The sequence below is a fragment of the Podarcis filfolensis genome (assembly GCF_964270895.1).
Source record: "Podarcis filfolensis genome assembly, chromosome: 7".
NCBI classification, from domain to species: Eukaryota; Metazoa; Chordata; class Lepidosauria; order Squamata; family Lacertidae; genus Podarcis; species Podarcis filfolensis.
In genome coordinates this window covers 5,307,813-5,333,730 of record NC_139603.1, presented here as the reverse complement: position 1 = coordinate 5,333,730, position 25,918 = coordinate 5,307,813, and the positions used below count along the sequence as shown (strand labels likewise).

Genomic DNA, 25,918 nt, shown 5'->3' with positions numbered 1-25,918 from the left:
TTATGCAGAGGCATTGGCACTAAGGAGCTAGTTGCCTCTGGGGAAGGAGAGAGAGATGCGAAGCTGGTGGAAGGGTAGAGGAAAAGAACAAAGGACTAGTGAGAAAGGTTTGGTGCCTGGATTTGAAGAACTGCATCACGAGAAACAAACTTTTAAGAGTGATTATTTGTGTGCTTGGCCACCAGAGTGCACCTGAAATATGCAAATATATTCACGAAAACAGAACACCCCAAAAGGAATCTCTGTTTTAAATGCCCACTTGTAGCCAAACCCACAATGGGAATCTCTCTTAGATTGTGTTCAGGAGTAGGGGCAGGTAATCCACCTTGAGGAAGAATGACTGGAGATGTGTTGAATCCTAAACAGTTAGTTCCTGGGACCCAAAGTTGTGGTACCTCCCATGATCTGTCTATTTAAGGGTTGTACAAAAGGCTTGTAGCCAGACTATGGTGGTAAAAACAAGGTTTTACTGCTGGTGAAAGTGTATTGCATACAGTTCTGTATAAGTCAGGCATAGGCAAACTCGGCCCTCCAGATGGTTTTGGTACTACAACTCCCATCATCCCTAGCTAACAGGACCAGTGGTCAGGGATTATGGGAATTGTAGTCTCAAAACATCCAGAGGGCTGAGTTTGCCTATGCCTGGTATAAGTCATTTATGGCTGGTGTGTAAGTTGAGAGGGTGGTGGATAAGTCTAAGGGGATAGACTAGCTCTCCCAGGTGAGTTCATCTGTGCGTCTTCAAAGTAGCTTTTGCATCCTTAACCATAGATTTCCACTGATTTCAATGAAGTTTTCCAGATTCTGCACAATACAGTAAAGGACTCTAAGGCAGAGCAGTATCTCCTTTCTATTCTGCAGCATCTCCTGCTAGTCCGCAATGACTATGAGGCCAGGTAAAGAGGGGAAACGGCTCTTGATTCACAAAAGTTGGTGCTGGCAGTATGTGGATGACAGTGATCAGGGATGTACCTAGGGTTTGATTGGCCTCTGCCATGGGAGCAGACCCAGGTGGGCACAAAAACTGTGCCTCTCCGCTCAGACTCAGAGTGGCCAGGAGGTAAAGCAATGAGCACACAGAGAGAGGGACAGAGGGCGGCAGACAGACAGACAGACAGACCAGTGGAGGAGGAGCAGCAGAGCAGAGCAGACCCCGATGGCTGCAGAAGAAGTCACTTGCAGAGTACCAAAGGTTTTGAAAAGCAAACTTTTTGAGTTTCTGCTCCATGGTTTCCCTGGCTTTGGAGGCACTGATACACCTCCTTGCCAAGGACACAAGGGAGCTTAGGTGTGCCTTTGACAGGGATGCTCATCAGGGCTTCTTTGGGGGGGGGGGGATTCAGACTACTACAAAATTCAAGGAAGAAGTTGGTCATCAAATGCCTCTGCTCAGAAAATGACATTTTCCTCAAATTAGAACATTTTACCCCCACAGCATGAGAAAGGGTGATTGGACAGTAAATACGGAATTAGAAGGAAGGAAAAGGAAGAGGTAGGAGTTGGGAGGTAAATGAGCAGGCGTGTCTTCAGCAATGTGCTACTATGAAGAGGACAGGGGAGCATTTCTCATGTAGGTAGGCCATATTGTGTAGTTGAGACATAAAGGTATTATTGCCTTGGCCTGGTCTTGGGATGTCTCAAGCAAGCCTGCACTCTTGCACACTGGCACTAACACTCTTTTCCTTTTCCTTTCTCCTGCGCTAGGCCTCAGTATTTTAAGCTGATTGATGAATGTATTTCCCAGATAGTCCTGCACAAGAATGGCGCTGATCCAGATTTCAAGTGCAAGCACCTTGACCTTAATATTGAAGGTCTGATAGGTGGGTCCGGACATATTATGCTTTGCAAACTGTCTTTGTCCTCAAGATTCCATGATAGGAGATACTAATGCAGCAGTATAGTTTTTAGCCCTTTCCCATCGCGAGTAAAAAAAATTGTGGAGAATGAGTAAATGTAAAGGTACGTAATTTTCAACAGGGAGGTGTTGAATATTTTAGCTTTGCTTAGTGTAGATTTTAGGCGACTTTAGTGTAGAATTCTTACTTACAGAACAAAAATATTCAGTACCAAGTGCCCAAATATCCTAGTCCGAAGGATTCCCATACTAGTGCAATACAGTAGCCATGTTAGGGGCAGTTTGTTTCTATGTTATGAGGAAGTACTCTCCCACAAGGGCTATGAACCTTGTTCCTCAATGAAGCCTGCTGAGGCAGGAGCAAATAGGTGTCTCCAGCAGCTGTGCTAGGTTGTGCCACACACACTGAATTGACCCAGCTTGCTTTTAAAAGTGAAGAGGTTCAAGGAGACAAGGCAGGGCTTTTCCCAGAAGATAAACTCTAATGCACTGCAGGTGCGATTGTGATATAAAATGGAATGTTTCTCTCTCCTCCACCCCCTTACGCCGATCTTAACTGGATTGTTCTTTTCTCTCTCTGCAGATAACTTGATTGATCAAAACAAGGTGGCAAAAAGTCAAGCCAAAGCCATTGAACTGGAGAAGAAGGTTAATATTCTACTTACTTATTTACGTAAAGTGTATTTGGACTGCCTTTCAGGACTGTCCTTTTAAAGCAGTTTACAAACATATGACAAATAAACGCAGAGTTCCAGTAATGCAAAAAACGTAAAGACCAAATTGCAACCAACAAAATGTCAAACAGTCAGTGAGCAGTAACTACAGATTAATTAACCCTTTAAAATGGAATACAGTTTAGCATAAAAAATAGCCACAAGATCCAATAACCAGCAGTCTAAATCAGATAATCAGATATCAGCAGCAACCTTCATAAACTCCTCTCAATTTAAAGCGGGTAGAAACGGAAGGGTTTCCAAAGCCTTTCTCAAAGCTGGCCCCAGCAAGGCCAATTGCCCATCTCTTGGGAGGGTGTTGCATAAGCTGGGGCCACTGAAAACTCTCTGTCTCTAATGCCTGCCACTCTAGCTGCCCAAGGCCTCTGAAGCCAGTCACAAGGCATAGGCCTGAGGTGGTTGCCTTGTGTGCCTTCATACCATCCCTGGGACCATAGTTTAGACTATAAAGCCACTGAGCAGTGTTCCTGTTGCTTCTGTGTGCTAGCAGTTTAGCAGAGATGGGGCACAGGGCAAAAGATTTGGAGAAAATGGGGAATTGCTCACGGATCAATTATTGTGACCATGGTCACTGATGAAGGGATTCATAATAACTCAGGAAGATACCTTAATTTATGAAAAGGATGTAGGCATCCCAGAGACCCAAGAGTGTTCTTGGCATGTATCCCTCTCGATCAGAAGTGGTCAACTTCAGTTGTGCCCCATATCAAAAACCTGCTTCAGTTTTATTTGATCGGAAGGCAGGATCCTTTCCCCTATATTGCCTCTGCCTGAATGCTATTTGACTCCCATCAAAGACGCAGGCATGATTGCATTAATGCCTCTGGCTGATGTAAAACCTTCTTAAGTGCCTATTTTTTTAAAAAGAGAAACTAAATATTACAGAAGAAGGGTCCTTGCCCAGTGGCAGGGCTTTGCCTGCAAAAGTCCACAAGCTCAGTCTTCAGCTCCTCAACAAAAGGATCTTGGGTAAACAGGCTGGGATGGATCTGTGCCTGGGACTCTGGATTGCTGTTGCCAGTACCAAGAGAGCATTGGGCTGGATGGATCCATGACCTGACTTTCATAGGTATATTGCCTGGGGCTGTTTCTGCATAGTTTTTTGGATGGAACACAGATCTCATAATAATACAAAGAGAGTTCAGCATCCTGTTTTCATAGTGCCAACCAGATGCCATTGGGAAGCCCAAAAGCAAAACAAGAGTGCAACAGTGTTCTTCCCACTTGGACTGACTTGCAGCTAATATTCAGCCACTTTCCTGTACTGGAGGCAGTACTCAGCCTTCATGGCTAGTAGCCACTGGTAGTCATTAATTTGATTTAAACATTTTTCAATGCCCTCCAGCCTTTCCTCACCTTTCCCTTGCTCGGTGAGTCAAATTGTTGCTACTTGCTACTGAGCAAGTTTACTGAGCAAGTTTCATTTGTTTGTTTAATTTTAAAATCTACTGCCTCATTTTTCTTTACAATATAAATTTAAAGGAGATTCCCGACACCTTTAAAACTCTCCCAGATGTGAAATGCAATATCTGAAAACATCTAAACTGAGGTGGCTGGCTTGGAGTCATTTCCTTCCCTTCTGAATAGAGAGTTGGCCTTCCAGTGTAGCAAGGAGAGGAGGCTTTTACCACACCTCCCCCAAGTTCTGTGGTTTAAATACAACAGATAACAAGGTCACTTATATTTCAAAATTAATAATTCCAGTCCAGCCTTTATGTTAACCCGACTGAACGTTTTCCTCCACCCCAGCTTTTGTCAAAGGCAAACATCCTCAGAAATGATAGATATTGTGGATGTCCTTTGAATGTGCCAGACACAGTGGAACATATCCTTTTCTACTGTCCATTGTACACCCAGCTACACAAACGCATGCCTATCCCCTTTTCTGGGTTGTTTAACATCACCTCACAAGGAAAATATCAGATTCTATCTGTCTGACATTAGCCCACAAGTAACCACAAGGGTGGCTGAGGTTTTGTCAACAGCATCTCTTAGAGTGGTAAATGGCACTATTTAGCGGGAAGGAATTCCAATGAAAATCCTCGTCATTATATATTTTGCATGGCTGTTTATTTGTATATATCATGAAACTTTATATATGGATGTATTATGAATCAATACTAGATTGAAACTTGAAAAGCCCTTTTATTCCATTGTCAATATGGACAATGTTGCGTAGTTGCATAGTTCCGTGTTTTGTTTCACCTAACTTTATCTCCATCTCCTTTTGTCTGTTACCTATTTGTCCCTGATGACTGTAAATTGTAAAGCAGTTCTGCTTATAGACGCCATTTTCAACGGTATTAGCCTTGTCTCCCTGTCCTTTTAATCTTCATTATCTTGTAATTATGCAGTCCCCCAAAAAGGGACACAGGATTTCAGCTTGAGATCCAGCCAACATGGGAGTACATTGGAATGATTTTTGCATTTAATATTCTTCCCCTCAGCTGGATTCTGAGTTGACTGCACGCCATGAACTACAAGTTGAAATCAAGAAGAAGGAAAGTGATTTTGAGCAAAAAATACAAGATTTTCTTCAAGAGAAAGAAAAACTAATAGCTGAGAAAGAGCAAGTCATTTCAGAGAAGCAGAGCCTGGAAAAGGATAAGTCCTTGCTAAATGACAAGGTAATGTATAGGATGGAATATTGCCTGAATTTATATTGGCCATAGGGGATCAGTGTGGTGTATTCTGTGTGTTCAGATCCTAAGGGGCCAGACCTTCTTGTACCACGTTGATAAGGAAGCTCCAGCTATCCCCCCCACCCCCGAATCAGACAATCACCAGCCTTGTTGATACCAATAAATGACCAATCAAGGGCTTGGAATGAACACCTGTATTTCTCCCCTGAAATATATCTAATAAAGCTAAATCCAGAGATTTGATTATACATTGTCCAGTTGCATTACCAACCTCTGAGAAGACATTAGCCCAAAATTGGGTCGCTCTCACAAAACCGACATAAACGTTGAAATAAACATTTTACCTCCCCTCCCCTCCAGCATAGTGAGGAGCTAGCTAGCTGAGGAAACATGAGCTGGTTGGAGGGGTATGTGTTGCCATGTTTGGATTATTTTTAGAGCCAATTCCCAACTAGAAGTAGAAAGAGGTTTGCATCATTTTGCACCCATTTACATTTTCGATACCAATTTGCCAGATCTCAGCTGTGATGTGAAGAACCAAGGAAGCAGCACGAGTGCAGAGATCAAAGTGCAGTATCAAATAAACTGCGGTTTGTTTTGCTGTCATGGAAATCGGGTACTCTGCTAAGCTTACTTGTTCCATTTCATTTTTTTAAATGTAGATGGCTGAGCTTGCAAACGAACTTGAAGAGACTAAGAGGAAGATGGAGCAGGTCTCCTCTTTATCTGCAGAACTCCCACAACAGCCAGCTTCTTTACCTGGTGAGGCAGGAACACCGCCACCTCCCCCGCCCCTTCCTGGCATGACTGCAGTGCCTCCGCCGCCTCCACCACCTCCGCCACTTCCTGGCACAGCTCCACCCCCACCTCCACCACCTCTGCCAGGGATGCCAGGTATGCCACCGCCACCGCCACCTCTTCCTGGGATGCCAGGGATGCCACCACCGCCACCACCGCTGCCAGGAATGCCAGGGATGCCGCCGCCACCACCACCGCTGCCAGGAATGCCACCACCACCACCACCTCTTCCTGGGATGCCAGGGATGCCACCGCCACCGCCGCCTCTGCCAGGGATGCCGCCGCCGCCACCACCGCTGCCAGGGATGCCTCCACCACCGCCAGCTCTTCCTGGGATGCCAGGGGTGCCACCGCCACCGCCACCTCTTGGGGTGCCACCTCCTCCTATGGCACCTGGGTTTGGGTCCTATGCAGCTCCAGTTCTCCCATTTGGATTGCCTCCAAAGAAGCAATACAAGCCAGAGGTTAAGATGCGAAGAACGAACTGGTCCAAGGTGACGTTCAGCTAGTGGATTTATAAATACGCCTGCTCCGTCTTCCTTGTCCACCAGCCCTCGTAGCTCCTTAGTCTGCCAGTAACAATTGAAATTTTAGTGAAGACAAAGATTAGCCTTTCAGCACTGAGTGAAGAGGGAGAGTAGCTAGTTGCTGTGTTTTCTGTGATACCGATGTAGCTTCTTGTGATTTCATGAAGTTAAGGTTAGGGGAGATTCTCTCTCCTCCTGTCTCCAGTGGCCGTAGCCATTTATGCGTGGAATAGCAGCAAAAATGTTTTTTACGGAATACATAGTTTTCACAGCATTGGTTGCGGAAGGGATTGTCTTGACAGGGGTCAGCAAACTTTTTCAGCAGGGGACCGGTCCACTGTCCCTCAGACCTTGTGGGGGGCCGGACTATATTTTGAAAAAAAAAAAAATGAACGAATTCCTATGCCCCACAAATAACCCAGAGATGCATTTTAAATAAAAGGACACATTCTACTCATGTAAAAACACGCTGATTCCTGAACCATCTGCTGGCCGGATTTAGAAGGCGATTGGGCTGGATCTGGCCCCTGGGCCTTAGTTTGCCGGATTTATGTAAAATAAGGAAGATAAGTCTTTGGTGTATAGATGTAATTATGGATAATAAAGCATGAAATTCAGAAAGAAAAGAAAAGCGTCCCCAGATTCATGGGGAAAAATCTGGTAAACATAAACTAGCCCCTCAGTGCCAATGCCTATGTGTAAGGGAAGCCTACAGTTGCTGTTGGTTTTAATTTATTCATGCATAAGAGAAACAGCCTCCCTTCCTTCCTAAGTTTACCCCCAGCTGTCAAAGGCTAAAGTAAACTAAACAGAGAGTGGATGCAGGTTGTGGACACAATGCCGTATTGATTAGCTGTTCTGACGAATAATGGACCACGCCAGAATATAGTGGGGTGGCACAGCTACCTGGGTAAAAATTCACAAGGGATTCCTAAATCACATTATTAGGAAAGCCTTATATGAAGTTTGGGAAAGGAACAAAAAATTATTAGAAGCAAAAACCCCATGGTGGTTGTCACCAATGGAGGCGGAGGCGGTAAAAAGGAAATATGTGGATTCAAATTGGTTCACATATAAAGATCTTTTATAGGAAGTAAATAATAAATTACAAATGAAGACATATGAAACAATAAGACATACAGGAATAGGCTGGTTACAATACCATCAATTAAATGCAGTTTTTGAGGAAGACAAAGTAAATGGATTTGATAAGAAATTATCTGAATTAGACAAAGAATTGATTATAAATGATGATAAAAAATTATCCAAAATGTATAAATTATTATTAAATGGACACTTAAGAGGTGAAGAGGTTAAAGATGTCATGGGCAAATGGGCACAAGATTTTGGTCATACAGCTGTTTTAGAAAAATGGGAAAACTTATGGAAAAGAGACAGAAGATTTAAAGCATACAATAAAAGAATTTTTTTTAAAATGATGTACAGATGGTATCTTACACCCTCAAAATTGACTAAAATCTACCGAAACACCAGTGGAAAGTGTTGGAGGTGCAAACTTAAAGAAGGGAATTTCTTCCATATGTGGTGGATGTGCCCTAAAATTTAAAAAAATGGGATACCATTTATGAAGAATTAAAGAAAATGTTAAGATATGCTCCCCCCCCAAAAAAACGGAAATGTTTTTTATTGGGCCTATTAACAACAGACATCCCAAAAGAAACCAAAGGAATATTTTTGTATGCAATAACGGTGGCCAGGATAGTAATTGCTAAACATTGGAAAAGTAACATAACACCAACAAAAGAAGAACGGGTTTTTAAACTGTCAGAATATCTTGAATTGGCCAAACTTACAGGTTTAATAAGAAATTATTCTAATGGGAAAATAAGCAGAGAGTGGGAAGTCTTTATAAAGTATGTGAAGAGAACTGATTCCCAGATTCATACTTGGTTTAGCTTAGAATAAAACCCTCACAGGTAATTAGAATAATTCTCCAAAAATGTAATCATTATAGACAACCGGTGATATGAGGAATAAAGATCCACATGGAGTTAGTTGGAAGTGGGGGGGTTTCCCCCTCCCCCCCTCTTCTTTTTTTGGTGTTGTTTTTCATTGTTTTGTATTTTTGATTGCAGATTATGTCATGTTTACATCCTTATAATTTTGCTTTTGCATTTTCTTTTCTTTTGTATTGTTTGTTCGTTTTACTCAATGTTTGTTTGTGTGATGTATTAATCTGATATGGGTTAAGAACACATTGTTGCCCATTTACAACAATGTAATTGTTATTGCAGTTATCGGTGGTGATAATTCGACAGTTAGGCTGTGAAAGAAGCAGAATACCAGCTAAGCCCAAACTGAATAGAATAGTATTGGCTGCTAAATTCCAGTTCAGCAGTAAATATCCACATGCATCTGATGAAGTGGGCTCTATTCCACAAAAGCTTATGTCATAATAACCTTACTAGCTTTATGGTGTTTCAACATTATTGATACTTTTTTTTTAAAAAAAAAGACGTCCGAGTTTGCTAATCTTCTGTAGAAACATTAAGTAGAGTTCGTTTGTGCCATAATTTCTGCCTGTCTTACTTTCCTTATAGATTTCAGCTTATCAGCTCTCTGAAGGCTGTTTCTGGGTGAAAGCTAAGGAGGATCGTTTTGAGGATGATGAACTCTTTGCCAAACTGACTCTTTCCTTCGCGACTGCACAGGCCAAATGTAAGTGGTGTACTTGGGAGCAGCATTAGCTGCAGTGGAAGGTAGGGAGATGCCTTCAGGAATTCTCCATGGGAAGCAGATGGCGACAATGGCCACATTGGCACATCATGCTAAGCCAGAAGCACTCGCTCCTGAGGAGCAGATCTCAGCCACTTTGCTTCTCCCTGGGCATTTCAAGGTTAGCATAACAGCTAAGCAAGGTTTGGGAACTGGAAGACGAGGCTTGTGGAACTTTAGTGATCAATGGAATTTGAGGCAGGATGTGGGTTGGAGCTGGTTTGCATTTTGTCTCATGTGGTGTTAACACATATTGATATGTACTTTTCTCTCTCCTCTCTTCACTGGTGATTCTTGAATTGGATTCATTTTGTCATGGCTGGCTACAGCCAAGGGTGAGTACCTTAAACATCTGCAACTTGGATTTTATTCCTATTTATAATTTTGGCAGGTTGGGAAACCCATAAAACATATTTTAATCCTCATCATACGAGAAGAATAGGAAACCAAAAATATAATTCATCATATTAAATAATACCCCTATTATTAGTTGTCACCTTTATTTCTCTCGTTTTTTATTATTCCAGACTTATCCCAGAATTCTCAGTTGTGTAATAGGAATCACACAGCTGGGAATGCCAAGTGCCATTTAATAGAGGGATGCAGAAGGTTCGAAACATGGGGTGGAAAACAGGAAAGGGTCAGTGCAGACCAGAGAAGACCCTGTAGCAGTTGCCTGGTAGTTCTGACCATGCCCAACCATGCATTGCTTCGGACTGATGATATCTTAACATTCCTTAATATTTTTGACAGCCGCAAGAGCTTTAGTTGCTGAATATGAAACCTCATAGGCTCTGCCTAGTCCCATGGTATTCAGTGCTTTCATTCATTTGGCCTTGGTTCCTACGGAGGTGGTTAATTAGTTCATTCTTCGTTATTCCGCTAGCAGTACAGGGAGAAGAGGTTTGGCCTAAGCATCTACCTGATATGCTATTGCCCAGTGTGGAGGGTGATTTTCTAAGTTTTAAAGCTTTTTGTTAAGTCAGCTTCCTTTCTGTCGAGGGAACCAAGAATGCAAGTGCTTAGCCTACATATGAGGAGGCAGTTTGAAGAACTTGTCACTTGACAGACTGAAGCTATTCTCTTGTTGATCAGTTGGGTTTTTTGCTGTCTCTCTGGTTGGATAGGGTTTTCTCTCTTTTATTTGAATGTTCCTCTCAGGTCCTGATGACCAAAGCTAATAAGCACACCATCAGACCTGTTGTCCTTTCTCAGCAGAATTAGCCTAGTTAAAAGTAAGCTATTCCTGATGCTGCTAGCCTGCACGTTAGTTAGGTTCTAATTTTATCAACTCTGGGGTTCCTGTGGTAATTGTCAGAAGGCAGCTCCCGGTCTTGCATGAAAGAAATGTCACTTACAGAGCGGAGAGCTCTTTCTCCACCTTCCTGTGACTTCTCTCCGCAGCCCACGGCAAGCGGTTTGTGCTGAGTGCACACAATTCTCAGTTGCTGTAGTCAGGACAGGATATCTTGGTGAGAAGGGTGATGTGGGATGTGCTGTCTTTACTTTGCTGTACCTGCCTGTGGGAATAATAGCTCTCTTCTTCCCCCGTTTTTTTCTTTTTTTGGGTGCGTGTGTGTATATATAATTGACAGATATCCAACTAGTTGTTCATATCTTCTTTGTTGCTCTTATAACATTAAAGCTTCAAAATACATAACCATGATCTGTTTAATATCAGAGCAGTCAATTGATCAAATATCTTTTTTGTCTGGTGAGATACCTGATCTTACCTGGATCACCTGTGGAAATGAAACTGGGAGTGGAAAAGATAACTGTCTGAGTTGGCTTCTGTCTGACAAAGGAGACAGTGGCCACTGGTTAACTTCACTTGAAGGATTAATATTTCACCCTTGATCAAAGTTGTGGTAGATAAATGTTGTTGAAGCCACAAATAGCACCTCTGCATTTTTTTAAAAAGGTAATTTTTTATTTATGAGAATGAATATAAAAGGGCACTAAAGCTATTGACACAGATGTCTTGTGGGATCTTGTCCTCATGAGAGCTCCATTTTCCCCCTGAGCCTTCGATTTTTCATTGAGATTGCATGTGCACTTAGTCCTCTTTAGTGGAGTTGGTTGTCTGCAAGCAGAGCAGTGGTGTCTGAAAGGCACAGACTGTACTTGGGCCCCAGACTAGCCCATGCATAAGTCATAAGTCATTCTCCAGGAGCAATAAGTTCATTTCAACATTTTAGGGAGGGCCCTGGGGCAGTGGTTTTAGAGTTAGGCAAGTGACTCTTCTACACTTTTCTTTTCTTTTCTCTCGCTCTCACTTTTTTTTTGTAACTTGGCCTTTGTCATGTATTAGGTCAGTCTGATGTCTTATGACAACTGAGTGCATTGGAGTCATACTTTAAAGGAATCCTTCCAGGATTTTCAGAGAGTGCTAACAGCTGACTTGTGCCTCGTGAGACTTGTGCTGTATTTCCAAATCATCAACGTAATTTGTAACCAAGGAGACAGCAAGATGTGTGCAGACCCTCATTTTGGCAGATTGTAAGCCTTGACACTGCTTTTGAACAATATCTGGACTGCCATCTTTGCCAGTTCCTTTTGATCATCATATTCGCTTCACAGCTCCTGTAAGCAAGTGTATGTCAACAGGCTTATTTTCTTCAAGCACTGATTAATTGTCCCTGAGCAAAGCATGCTTCCAAAGCAAGGTCAGTTGCTGCCTATCTCTTCTTTTTTTCAGCTCTGCTTTTCTCCATTTATGGGTTCTGTCAAAGGAAGTAAGTCTTGGGCAATCTGTGTAGCTGTCCAAGGCCTCTGTGTTGGATGCCCTTGGGATGATTGCTCCAGTGTTTGAGGGGGGGAAAGCAAACAGGTGCACTCCTACTGGTTTCTTCCTGGTTTCTTTGGTAGAAAATCCTAGCCACTCCTATTAGGATCCATGTTTGGCTCCTTTTCCCATGATGGCATTACCTTCTGTAGGTCAGCTAGTCATGCTGGAAGCCGGAAAAGCATGTTGAGCAAACATTTTGGTTCGAGATGTAATTCTTTGGTATAGAAGATTCATGCAACCACCTGACACACACACACACATGTGAGTAGTCCTCTAAGAACGATCGCCTCAATCTCTTCCTGTGTCTCTAGGTACAGAATAGTCATAGGAACCAAGAAACCAGAGGAGATAGGTGTGACTTCTGCCCAACCAAAGTTCCAGGCATGTTTCTTGGTTTATAAAGAATCACAAAAACATGAGGTGTACAACATACGAAGCTGCACCTGTTCAGCTTAGCTTGCTAGATTTTCACTGTCCTTCTAAAGATTGTGTGTTTCACTGTTTATCTCTGAAAGAGTCTCACTTGAAGTATTGCCTGCCCGGTAAGGTCCATTCCTTCAAGCTCTGAGAGAACTCTTGCTCTGTGTTCCAGCCCTCTGGGTCTTCAGTGAATATCCCCCATGTTCAGGAAATGAAATCCTTTCTGGATAGAAAATATTTGTGAATGCTAGTGCAGCTCTGTTAGCATTGCTCTGTTATAGAGGCAATGAATTGATCAGAAGGGTTTCACTTGTGGTTCTTTAACAATCTCATTGTGGAGTTTTTTCAGTTGTATTTTGTCTCCAAGGGGTGTACAGACATATTGACCGTCCCTTTCACACCTTGATGTAAAACTGACACCAGAGGCAGGTTCTTGAGGCAGAAGGTTGTCACCAGGTGTACCACTTTCTTTCCCAAAAGTGATAGTTTATCTGGGAAGAATTATTATAACAGAAGAGTACATGTGCCCTCTAGTGGACAAGATGAAACATTACACTGGAAGTAATGTGAGACTAAACTATAGAAGCCAGGAATCTGGTTTTTGGATCCTTAATATAATCTGCAACGTTTGTTATGATTCTCACCATGTTTGTGAGATAGAGTCTCTGGTCTCATTTTACAAAGAGCACCTGTGATTCAGTAATTAGCCCAAGGCAAAACCTGAATTCAGATGTTGCAGGCGCAAATCTGCTTCTCCCCGTTCTACCTGTTTTTCTGGATCTCTCCCGTCTTTCATGGTGCTACACCTGAAGCTCCATTCCTTGCTCTTTCAAAGCTTCTTCATCATCTGAAACAGACTGGTTGTCTTCCCTCTCTTTGCCCCTCATTTCTAGTCTGACTTTCCCCCCTATCCCATGCTTAGTTTTACAATTCGTGGTGGACCACTTTAACATGAGCTGAAGCTTCAAAAGGCATGTGTTCCTCTCTTTTCCCACTTCCCCATTCCTCTCCCCACAGTTAAACTCTTACTCGAACAAATCCAAGCTTCACTGAACTGCAAATGTCCTAATTTTCCTAAAGATAGTTAATGATGTGTTAGATCATAACACAGTAGCAGAGGAAAGCTGAGGCAGGGTCGAAGGGATCATGATCCGACTTGAACAGAACGAATAGAGTAAAATGTTCATTCCGGGTCACATTATAATTAAACAGTTGGGAGGGACCTCAAAGGTCACCTGCATTCGGAATTGGCTGAAATAGTTTCTTAGATCTATATTGCAAGCTCCCTGCTCAAGGGAGTCATGCCCCAAAGGCCCAGATCTTCCCATTCTTACATAGCCCTCAAGAGTCTGTCCTCTTGGTGGCTGATCCTGGAGTTCATGCTTTACTTAGAACTCAGCCAGGTTCACTGTTGCCCTAAGCCTTGCATTAGCTCCCATTCTAGGTCTGGCAGTGGGCTTAAGGCTCCGGCAGGTGTCTCTTGCTTCAGGAAGGATCTCTCTGTGGTGCTAGAGCTTCCTGAAGACTTCGTTTCAGGGGAGGATATAATTACACAGAGCAGGACACACACTAGCTCATTGTTCTCAACAGTTTTGAACTTTTAAGTCTTGCCCCTTTTATGCTCACCAGCCATCTTTCCTGTAGGTGAGCATGCTGATAACTGTTAGTGGAGCCTGCTGCAGCACAGGAGGATCTGTAGAGTACAGTGTTCACCCAAGTGCTAGCATTAGAAGGATTTGCTCAAAATTGCACACTTACTAAAAGCTTACTAAGTAAATAGAGCCCCCTCATTCATTTCTATGATGAGTAAGAATCTCTCAACTGTGTGCTTTGAATGCCACCTAGTGGAAGTAGGGAGAAGGTCACGAAAGAGCTCAAAACTTTGTAATACCTGTGTTTCATACATAAAGCAAAAGAAAAGACTGATTTGAAAATTCATTTTACGTTACATGTATTCAGCATAAAGAACCTGTTTCCAAATACATTCTTTATCGGTGTCTATGTATATTGCAATCTTATGATCACCAGGATAGAATTCTTTCAGTGAGGCTTGTATGATCAGCCTTTTCGTGCATGTTTTGCCTTTCTTCTGCTTTAGCTTGCACGTGCACGCCTTGTTTTTTGTGCATTGTACAGAGGATAGGCAATAATGGTGTAACGTCCATACATCTCTGTTAGTGTACCAGGTCAAGTTGTTTCTCATAGCTAAACAGCTTAACAGGCCTTTAGCTAATCCAAAGTTTCATTGCCTACATTTTTAAGTAGCAAGATCGTACACACTCCATTAGTGGGGACATCTGGAATAGTAATGCTCCAGGCCAGATACTTCGCAGTATCTGCATAGTGTTGGGAGCTTTTGCAATAAAACATGTGACAGGTACAGGTACACAGTGAGAAATATTTTATGTGAGCCATTCACACATTGCTTCTTTCTTCTTTAGTTTTAGATTAGGGTCTTTCAAGTGCACCTAAAAATTCCAACTATGAATGGGGCAGGCATGTACATATAAAATTGTAAAGGGCCAACTTGGCCCCATGATTGGCTGTGATTTCCTGTTGAGCGTATAGGCAGTGGAGCGTCCCTCAGGTGCAGCTATAGGTAGGACTCTGCTGTGACATTTCACTGGGGTGATAAATGTGTTAAGGACCTAGTGTCAGCATGGCAGAACAGAAGGGGAACCAGCCTGTTTGGGCCCCTAAAATAGTGAAATTACCAGAGGGAGTGGCCACATGACCGCTCAGTCTGCCATATCCCCTTCAACATTCCCACAGGTTGAGATTTTGGTGAAGTACGCTTTCCTTCATGGCGGAGGGAACATTGCTGTGTTTCCAAACTTCAATAAATGCATGGCTATCCCATAAAGTGTGTTGCAGGGGCAGGGTGGGGGGGGGCAGAGCTTTTCTATTTGGTACATTTCCCAAGTGAGGATAAGCCAGTATCTATAAGACTGGATGTCTCTTGGAGTGTCAGAAGAGAAGAGAGGGTCCGTTTTCTTCCAGGCCCGGTTTATGTCCCCTGGATGGCATGGCTGTTCCTGCGACGTCATAAGGGAAGCAGCATCACCTTGCTTTGAGCGCTGCTTTCCCGTGGCTTCGCCCCATTCCAGTCATTTATGCGGGAACGACTGTGAATAGTTTGGTGTCACCTGCAGCCTCACTGCACGCATGTCGTCAAAAGTGGGGTGGGAGGGGAAGTGGTCCCAATGTAAATAAATGTGAATTAGTCGCAAGAGAATGAAAGATACAGTTTAGAGAGATGAAATTTCCGCAGAGGGGCACGTATGTACCTGAATAGATGTGCAGTCATAGGGGTACAAACCGCTCGCTCAACTACCACGACTTTCTGCATTCATTCTTGCACAGAAACATGCCAGCAGCAATATTTGAAGATAACTCGAAACCCTGATTATACTAGTAATCTGAGAGTGCTACAGATGTACGACTTTGTCCTGGAAACAAATGGTCATCAGCAGGGCTTTTCTCAGCTGGAAGTTGCTGGAACTTAGTTCTAGCACCTCTCAGGTGGGTGCCATTGCCATTGCAGTGGTACCTCAGGTTACAAACACTTTGGGTTACAAACTCCGCTAACCCAGAAGTAGTACCTCGAGTTGAGAACTTTGCCCCAGGATGAGAACGCAAATTGCGCAGCACCGGCAGCGGGAGGCCCCATTAGCTAAAGTGGTACCTCAGGTTAAAAGCAGACCTCCAGAACGAATTAAGCTCATAACCCGAGGTACCACTGTATAAGAGAACAAGGGAGGTGTTCATGGAGAGTTCTGGCACCTCTTTTTGTTGGAAAAATAGCACTGGACATCAGTCTGGGATAAGTGGCTTGTCCTCCGGGTTTGTATTGTATTCTATTTTTAAAGAAACCTTGGGGTGACTATAGCAAACCCTTGCTGTGGGTTGTTTATTTGCTTCATATTTCTTATGCTCCCACCATATTGTTGGGGTATTTCTTAAGTGAGGAATCTTTATATTCCTTTTTCTAGTGGAGGAAAAAAGGGAGAATGCTTGCTTGCAGTGCTTCTTCCATCCGCCAGATGTGCGCAGTTGAGCCACTTTGGCTCCGTTTCCTGGCAGTGATGTCAGAGCCATTGGATTGGAGGATGCAGTCGGCTGACATTGTGTCACCAGGGCGGTGGCTCCCCTCCTCCCCCTCCCGCTTCCCCCTCCCCTCCCCTCCCTCCCCCCTCCCCTCCAGCTGGCCTCGTTTCTCAGAAACAAAGGAAGGAAAAGCCTGGGTGTTTCTTTCCCACAGACAAAGGCTTTTCTCTTGCTGCCAGAGCCTATGGCCCCCTCCATCTGCTGTTTTCCTTTCATGCCACCTATTCCCCAGTGGGGAAACTTTAGCAGCAGCTCAGATCACATTTTAGGGGTTCTTTTGTGTTTTGGTTTTAATGTGGCAGAGGAATTTGCCAGTCCCTTCTGGGCGGGAGGCTAGAGAGAACCTGAGATGGTGATTATTATAATCTGGGGAAAGCCTTCCATCTGCTTCTGAACTATCACATCCTGCTTTAACCCTTCCCTGCCCCTTTGTTTTATGCTGTGGAGATGCTGCAGATGAATATTCTGGAGCTCTCTTTGGGAAGGGGAGGCAGCAAATAACTGTAGGGCTCTTGCAAGCTTTTTTCGGCCTTAGCTGTTTCCCTTTTTAAGTACCTCTGTGACTATTTGCCTTATTCTGCTTTGGGTACTGCCCTTACTTGCCCTTGAAATTAATTCTTTGTGCATTTTTGTGAAATGAACGCCCCTTATTTTGCAGCACTGCTGGGTCACTCCAATTCCCTTCACTCGGCTGCCCTTCCTGATGTTGCCATAGACGACTTTTCAGCCCTGAACTCCCCACAAGGGTGCGCCTCTGTGCCTCACCCATGCCCTGCAGCCCTGGCAACTGCTTTAGGCTTAGGGACCCACCCGAATGTGTAAAATGTGCTTTCCCAGCACTCCTCTGCTGAGTCACCCAGGTTGAGCTTGGGAAAAGTTTGCCTTAAGCTGTTCCTGCAAGTCAGGGCATTCACCCACACTCATCTGAAGTCATCTTACATTGCTAAAGTTATGAGGCTGACCATTGTTCTGATTTCTTAGCCTCAGGACAAAGTATAGGCCTGTTTTCCAGATCTTCCTCTGAGTCATCACACACACCCTACTTTGCAGATTGCCAGCTCTTTTATGTTCTATACTGAGCAGCTCAGGAGGAGACTGGCATCGTTTATCATTTTGCAATCTGCCATGTGTGTTAAATTCATAAGAGCTGACTACAATACTCAATACTTCTTAACATAGAAGAGTCAGTTCAATGTATGCATATATATGCTTACGTATATACAGATACCTTGCTAGATGAGAGCCACACTAGTTCAACTTTCTTTGGTAAAATCCCAACAGGCAGTAGAAGACCATCTGCCAAAAATTGCTCAGTGATTCACTGGTGGATTGTGGTCTACCTTCTGTGTACTCCTGTTTTTCCCATAAGCCGCACAACACACATGTCTGAATCTCCTGAAAGGATGATTGCCGGAGAACCACATGCGTGCCACCTTGGGTTCTCAGGGGCTGCTTCCATCCTACATACTTTTCACTCAAGGGAGTGAAAGCAGTTGCTAAGGGTCATGTAAACCTCCTTAGCCTGGTGTCCTGATATGGACAAAAGTTGAGTTACTATGCCTTTTAGTCAGTTTATACAAAGGTGGCTAGGTAATCTTTCCAGCTGCAAATGAATGGAATTGTGAGGAAAGTGAATATTTCCACACAAAGCTTCACCTCCCCCTTTTCTACTTTTTTGTGGTTTCAAACTACTTTGCTTAACTGAGGTTCTCTTCAAGAGTTTGGGTGTGTTTGTGAAAAGCAAGTGGGTGCTGGCATAATTTTCCAAATATTGGCGTGCAGCATGAGGATATCCAGGGAGCCCACTTTTGAGAGTAAATGCATCACCATCATTTATTTTTGTAAGCTCTCTATTAGAATGTATGGTTTCTAAATTTGGTGGACATTCCCGTTTGCAATTGCAAAAAGAGATTTCTGATTATTGTTAGAATCTCTTTATAAGGAAGAGATTATTTCACCTTTTTTTTAGTATTATAATTTGTTATATGTTTTCTAACAGATCTGTCCTAAACTCCCTTTGAAGTGCAGTCTAATCCCACTGCTTCTTTACTAACAGGGATCAGGTGCTGGACTCTTCAAGCACCAGATGGTGCTGTTGCCCTATTTTACTATTCCCTGTCTTCCTTTGCCGCATTCAGCCATTTTAGAAAGGATGTTTCCCTTCCCTCTAGACTCCATTTTGTGTTTATGGCGCAGAGAAATAAGACTCAGGAAGGGAGGAGTCTGCAGGGAGGGTGAGGCAGACTGAGTCAAAGGCTGCGGCTTTTTGATGTCTCTGCTTTCTATCCCCTCTGCCTCTCACAGGCATGCGCAGACACAGGCCAGGCCCAAGCAAACACCACCACCCCCTGCTTCTTCAGGAAAGCTTGCCTTGTGTCTGTGCATAGCACCAGTTCCAAGCTCTGCATATAGGAGCGCTGAACCCATTTTCTGTCTGTGGTACTAAATTCTAGCAGTCTGGGTAGCTTGCTCGCCTTCCTTTTCACTCACTCAACTGCAGTATGATGCCACAACACACCACAGGGAAAGATATGCTTACATTTCTGGCAAAGTCTGCAGCATCATTCAGTTAAACCAGAAAGGAATGCTTTGCCCTGAACTGAAGTGAGAAATTTTTCCAAAACAGCAACCGAGGAAAAAGCAGAAGTCATGGACAAATATAATTGTTATCTTAGTCTATTTTATTTTCCTGAGTCAAGAGGTTTGAAAAGGGAAATTTATTCCCCCCCCCCCAAAAAAAATAGCCTCAAATGCTATACTACCTGCTGTGTATGCCTGTCTTATTTCTCAGTGCTGCACCTGAAAGCCAGAAGGGTTGAATGCTTGTGAGCTGCAGTGGCCAGAGGTCTAGAGAGCTTTGACTCTTACACTCTGTGAATGAACTTGTCTTGGGGAGACTACCACAATGTGAATCCTCATAGTTCTCTTTATGAAAAATGAGTTGGTCATTTGGGTTCTCTTTGCCACTATTCAAGGATTTTTATTTTAAATTCATTTTGAGATGCAAAGTGTATCTGCTTCTTTCAAATTTCTTCTCTTCCTTCTCCTTGTTTTGTAGCTCAGGACCCCCTTCTCTGCCTGTCTCCATATTCAGTGATCATGCCTGCTGGAACCAAGATGCTTCCACAGGGTCCATTGCCCCCCACCCCCCATCCTGCTTGCTTTCACTAATTTGAGGTTATCTTTCCTCATTTCTCATTGAGCTGATAAATCTGTGGCTGATTGGTACAACTTCAGAATGTAGGTAGAGGCTCACATGAGTGAATGTTATTCCACATAGAAAAATATTTCCTGCACATAGAAAATTAGCCTTCCTAGCTTTGCCTTCTCCCTGGCTTCTAGTTTTCTGCATGCAAGGAGTATTTTTGTAGGCAAGACCTTCCATCTTTAGGAGACACTGGTGCTAAAAGATTTACATTGGCTCCCAGTATGTTTCCAAGCACAATTCAAAGTGTAAGTGCCAACCCTTAAAGCCCTAAATGGCTTCAGTTCTGCATACCTGAAGGAGCGTCTCCACCCCCATCATTCAACTTGGACACTGAGGTCCAGCTCTGAGGGCCTTCTGGTGGTTCCCTCCATGCGAGAAGAGAAGTTACAGGGAACCAAGCAGAGGACCTTACCAGTAGTCACGCCCACCCTGTGGAACACCTTCCCATCAGATGTCAAGGAATACACAACTTTCTGATTTTTAGAAGACATCTGAAGGCAGCCCTGGATTAGGAAGTTTTTAATGACTGATGTTCTACTGTGTTTGATGTTTTAATTTGCTGGATGCCACCCAGTCAGATACTACTACTACCCAGTCAGATACAACAACAACTACTACTACTACTAATAATAATAATAAATATAATAATAATAATAAATATAATATTCTATAGCCACTGCTTCATTCAGAAAATATGCAGCTGGGATATAGGTTTACCACCTCAGTGAATACTTGCTTCTTGTACTTCTGATTATATTTCTGATTTTAACAGCCCACACAAATAAGCATATAATTTCTTCCCCAGCCATCTCCACATCATAGTTAAAAGCAGAATTCCTCTTTCTATTCATGTCATCTCCCACTTCTCACCAGTACTTGCATGTGAGGCCTTTTCTCATCTGGAGAGCCCCCCAACCTGCCTAGATATGCTAAAGGCAGCCATGCTCCCTTTCTGTCTCGGAACCCTTAATTTAATTTGTGCACTGATGCAGATGCACAGAAAACTAGGCCAGTGACTCCAAAACCTTACCCATAATACTCCTAACCTATGGAGTATGTATCAGACAGGGAGGATAAAATGTTAAAGGAAGCTATATTAAGGCATTGCCTCTAAGTGAATGATGTCCATTCTTCCCTTACCCACCCACCGACCCACCCCAAACCTTCCCGTCTCCCCCTGGAATCCTGCCAGGGAGTTTGATTCAGTGTGCCACTTACTTGCTGTGGCGTTGGCCCTGTGGCAGTGGAGTCCCTCCTGCAAATGTATTGCAGGGAAGCTTCTTAAAAAGCAGAGATTCCTTTTGCCTTCAGATTTGGGCACTAGTGGGCTACCCTGATGACTTAACAATAAACGCGAGAGCTCTGTGGCAATGCAACAGTGTCTCTGATACCCTGTTTACATAGAAGCACAGAACATGAATGCTTTGAAGGAAAGTTGGCTGCACCCCTCAGTCTGTAGGAAGGGAGAAGGAAAGAGACTCTGGCATGGTGTTAGATATTGCTAGTGTCTGGAAGGAATCCTTGAGATCAAATCTGCATTTTGTTTTCTTAATTTATGATAAGATACTTCATCCACCTTTCACTGTATAGTCCCAGGGCAAGTTAAAACATTACAGTCATGCAATTAAAAGCAAGTAGAACAGTTTATACAATTATATAAACTAGCAAAAAAATCTGAACAAAAGAAGCATAGTATAGGTTAGGTTAAAGAAAAGAGGAGCGGTGGGTCCCAAAGGATTTGTCAAAGGATAAAGAGGCCTTTATTCAGAAGCTGAATAATGATCTTGCTAGACCCACTGTGTGACACACCAGTGACATGTTTCAGTGACATGTTTCAGATGCACCTGCAAGCAAACGCCAGTCTGAAAGAGCTCCTATTGCTCAATCACTCCCATTACAGTTGCTACCAGTTGTGTGGCATTTGAGGCAGAAGACAGAGAAAGATTAAGTGTCTTTCCCTACTGTCTTCTATTAGCTACTTCTGACAAAATCAATTAATGGCAGAAAGGTGGTGGGGGAATCAGGGCCAACCTGAGACGTTCATCTGCTTGAAGCAAAACAGAAAATGGTGCCTGCCTGCTGAAGCCCAACTCCTGTCCTGGGGGCTGGGGGGGAGGGAGGAGTCCAGAGAGGAGCAGTGCAGGATACTCCATGGGACCTGGATCTGCCCTCCCAAGGCCCCCCCAGTCTGCCACCTGAAGTAACTGCCTCACCATGCCTCATGGTGAAATGCTTAATTCTTTTAGCTGTGAAGAAATTGCATGCTCCCCAGCTTAAAGTGAGACGGCTTCTCAATTGGTAAGACCCTTCATTCCTCTCTGGCCCACAGCAAAAGCGAAGGAGGAGCAGGGAGAGGAGAAGGTCCAACAAAAGAAGAAGACCAGGGAGCTGAGAGTAATGGATCCGAAGATTGCACAGAATCTTTGTGAGTAGTACGATTTAGCCAAAGTGTTTGTGGTACTAAGGGAAATTGCAGAGTGTGCTTGAAAGGCTTAGGGTGAATTAGTCAGTGAAAGTCTGACTGGAGGTTTTGTGCTTCTCTTTGACTGTGGCAGCCATATTTCTGGGCTCCTTCCGCATGCCTTACGAGGGAATCAAGGATGCCATCCTGGAGGTGAATGAAACTGTGTTGACTGAGTCCCTGGTGCAGGTGAGCAAAGACTGGAGCATTTGAGACGTTCCCCCCCCTTCAACTTGTGACCACCATATGTCAGTCATTAAAGCCTGCTTTTGCTATCCATGACTGGGGTCCTAGCAGTTGATAGCCACATCATATGCATTCAGGTTTGTGGATCACAATTTGTTTCAGGCCCTGGTATAATAGAGAATGGAGACCATGCTGCAATGTGAGCCCTTTCTATTTTAATGCTTGCCATGCAAATTCTGTCCAAAAGGCTGTTGAGGAAATATTTGCCACAATGTTCTTCCTTTCTTGAGTGGGGAGGTACCCACAGCCTGGAATAACTCACTCTGTTCTGCCCCTTTGAAGATGATTCCTTAGCCGTTACAGGAAGTGCCAGTTGTCTCCTAGGTCCAGTGTGGTCGTTTTGCCTAGGAGCCCCAGTGCGAGCAATTTCCTTCTCTTCTTTCTCAGAACCTGATTAAGCTTATACCAGAACCAGACAAGTTGAAGATGATAGCAGAAATGAAAGAAGACTATGATGAACTAGCTGAGCCTGAGCAGTTTGCAGTTGTGGTAAGTGAGCTGCTTTTGCCTCTAGAAAAGAGAAGAGGGGGAGCATCTTTTTCTGAGAAGAAGCTGCTGAACATGACATGTTCAGCATAACGTGTACATGACATGGTTTACTTCATTTTCTTTCTCAAACTTCATGTGTCCCATCCACTCTCCAGAGATTTCTCTGTTACTTCCATGCTGTACACTGTCATATGTGAGGACTGACAAAGTCCTCTGTGTTCCCTGTTATCTGGGCTTCTAGGAAATTGGAAAAAAAAAATCAGAGAGCAGTGGAGAATATGTATCTGGTATTGGCTCCCTCCACCCACCCACCCACCAAAACCGTGGCCACTGCATAGGGGTCATTACTATTTTTTATCTGTGCCCTCCAGGCATCTGATGCCCTAAACTGGGAGAAAAGTAACATTTGGTAGTCAGGCAGACACATTTGCCAGGAATCACCATTTCCTTGTCCTTGTTGGAGTGTCCGACTAAAAGCCACAACTAGATAGCACCTGGCTCAGCAAACAAGTAGTGTTGCTTTTGGCTTTGAAAGAGAATTTGAAGGTTAGATGCATCAGTGCGATGCCAGGGCAAGGACAGGAGTCCTAGCAACAAGTGAGCAATTTCTGTTTTGAGCCTGTGTGTTCCAAGGAAGACATAATCAAGGACAAGCCAGAAAGGTTTAGATAGTACAAGAAGTTCCTCTGAGGAAACACTGACTTTGACATTTTAGTCTCTAGGACTGAGTACTGCAAAGGTCATAGATACAAGAAGCAACAGAGCTAGAGCTGATATTTCTCTGAGAAAACCAGGCCCACCCCCTTGCTAAAGTCAAACTGTTTCTCAGTTAGCCTTCCACAATGTTCATCCCGTATTCAGAATAAAACTTGTAGTTCCATTTATTTCAATCTCATTGAGCAGTTGCTGCCATACATCCTACATTGGATCCTCAGAGTTGGATGCTATAGACTTCTGAAGGGGAAAGGTTCTTTTTCTGCTTTCAACATGCACTTTTTCTACAAACTAATGCCTTAACTTTTCCTCTACTTTTTGTTTTTGTTTGTAATAATGGCAGGGGAAACCAGAATGTTTAGTCACATGGGTTTTGCAAGCTCCTTTAAAGCCAATTAATATTCTTTGAGAATCACAGTGTATGTGCTGCGTTGGTAGGTTTTTTTTATATTAAGCTGGTGTCAAAGTGTTCAGCACCGTACAAATTCCACAACATGGATCCTGAAGAAACCACAATTGCTGATAAATATCCTTTCTCTTCTTTCCCCTCTTCTACAGACCACCTTGGTTCCTTGTCATCCTTGTCTTCCTTTTCCTCCATCTGTGCATGACAGTGTTATTCTGTCCCCTTTCCTTCCCAGATTAGTACAGTTCCCAGTCTGAGGCCCCGTCTCAATTCCATCCTCTTCAAGCTACAGTTTAATGAGCAGGTGGAAAACATCAAACCACAGATAGTTTCTGTGACAGCTGCCTGTGAAGAGGTCCGCAAGAGTGAGAGCTTCGCCAACCTGCTCTCCATCATCCTCCTGGTGGGCAACTTCATGAATTCTGGCTCCTCAAATGCTGATGCCTTTGGTTTCAACATCAGCTTCCTCTGCAAGGTAAGCTTCTACAGGCAGAACCTCTGCAGACAGAGCTGTTCAGGTCATCCTGACTCTACAAGCCGTTGACATCTTTTGGGGCTGGGGGAGAAGCAACTGATGAATGGCATTCATCATATTTAACAGAGCTCACAGTAGCCTGCTTTCTCCACTATTAGCTCCGAGACACAAAGTCAGCTGACCAGAAGATGACTTTGCTGCACTTCGTAGCTGAAATGTGTGAGGTGCGTTATCCTGAAATGCTGAAGTTTCCTGATGAACTCATCCACGTGGAGAAGGCTTGTCAAGGTATTTTGGGGCCGGTGTTTGTGCATGCGTTCTCTGGCTGCAACTTACCATCTCAGGCTTTTTAATGTGAAAAAGGGACTCGGGGAGGCAGGGCATTCTGCTAAAGGATTCTAAAGGTTTGCCCTTTTCAAACATCTTTGCTTGTGCTTCACTTTGCCTCTCAACAACTGTTTCAGGGCTGCAGTTTTTTCTTTTATTATCCAGGGCTGCTGCTGCTCCTTCACCATAGCACCCCAGCCAGAGATCCCATTGTGAACCTTATTTGTTATTTTTTTACATTTCTGTCCCAGTTTCTTCCATCACGGACCCCAAGGTGACATACACTATGTTCCCAGGCAATCACCCATCAGGGCGCTGACCAGAGCCAGACCTGCTTAGCTTCAGCAAAGTTGATTGCCTTGTGGGCCTTCAGTCCATACCCAGGGACCGTGATGATATTGCTGTGCCCAGTAACCAGTCACATTGGGCAATGTTCCTGCAAGTAATTGAAACCACTTCAGGGTGAAGGAGATGCTTCTTGTATCAAATTGCCCACAGTAAGGTGGTGCAAGGTGGGGAGTGTGGGCAGCTGCCTACCAACCAGGCAGTGCAGGTGTTTCCTTGCCCATAATTCTACCACTTGTGCCATGCTACTGGTAAGGTGAACAGACATTTCACTCTTATTCAGCCTTATTCCACCACCAAACATCAGGAGCCTTATAGCCTGCAGCTAAGGCATCGGGGTTTTTGGGGTGTGTGTGGGGGAGTCCGTTTTGGCTCAGCCTTGGTGTATTCCATTTTGGGAGGCAAAAGGTGGGCTTAAGATGTGGGTGGTACATAAGCCGTAGATACGTCCTGTTCTGACAGTGGAGAGCTAGATGAATTTGGGAAGCTCACAAAACAAGGCATAATAAAGGCTGCAGCCCTCTTCTCTTCATCCCCAGCATCCAGCCACTGGCAGAGTGCAGCTGAGGACTGTGTTTACTGTATAAATCAATCTGGGTCATATCAGACATTTTGACTGTCTGTATGAAACAAGCAACCC

The 25,918-nt window shown here is 43.8% G+C and overlaps 1 protein-coding gene across 2 annotated transcripts in view; it reads left to right on the top strand.

Moving 5' to 3' along the window:
• DIAPH1 (diaphanous related formin 1) overlaps positions 1-25,918 on the top strand; it is a 75,788-nt gene that overhangs the window by 30,889 nt on the left and 18,981 nt on the right. For both annotated transcript variants that reach the window (XM_083624590.1, XM_083624591.1), the window contains exons 12-22: positions 780-896; positions 1,705-1,820; positions 2,439-2,503; positions 5,037-5,216; positions 5,894-6,523; positions 9,118-9,235; positions 22,145-22,240; positions 22,371-22,465; positions 22,910-23,011; positions 24,367-24,606; positions 24,765-24,894. In XM_083624590.1, the coding sequence (XP_083480716.1) occupies positions 780-896; positions 1,705-1,820; positions 2,439-2,503; positions 5,037-5,216; positions 5,894-6,523; positions 9,118-9,235; positions 22,145-22,240; positions 22,371-22,465; positions 22,910-23,011; positions 24,367-24,606; positions 24,765-24,894 (1,889 nt within the window). The remainder of the gene's footprint in view (positions 1-779; positions 897-1,704; positions 1,821-2,438; positions 2,504-5,036; positions 5,217-5,893; positions 6,524-9,117; positions 9,236-22,144; positions 22,241-22,370; positions 22,466-22,909; positions 23,012-24,366; positions 24,607-24,764; positions 24,895-25,918) is intronic.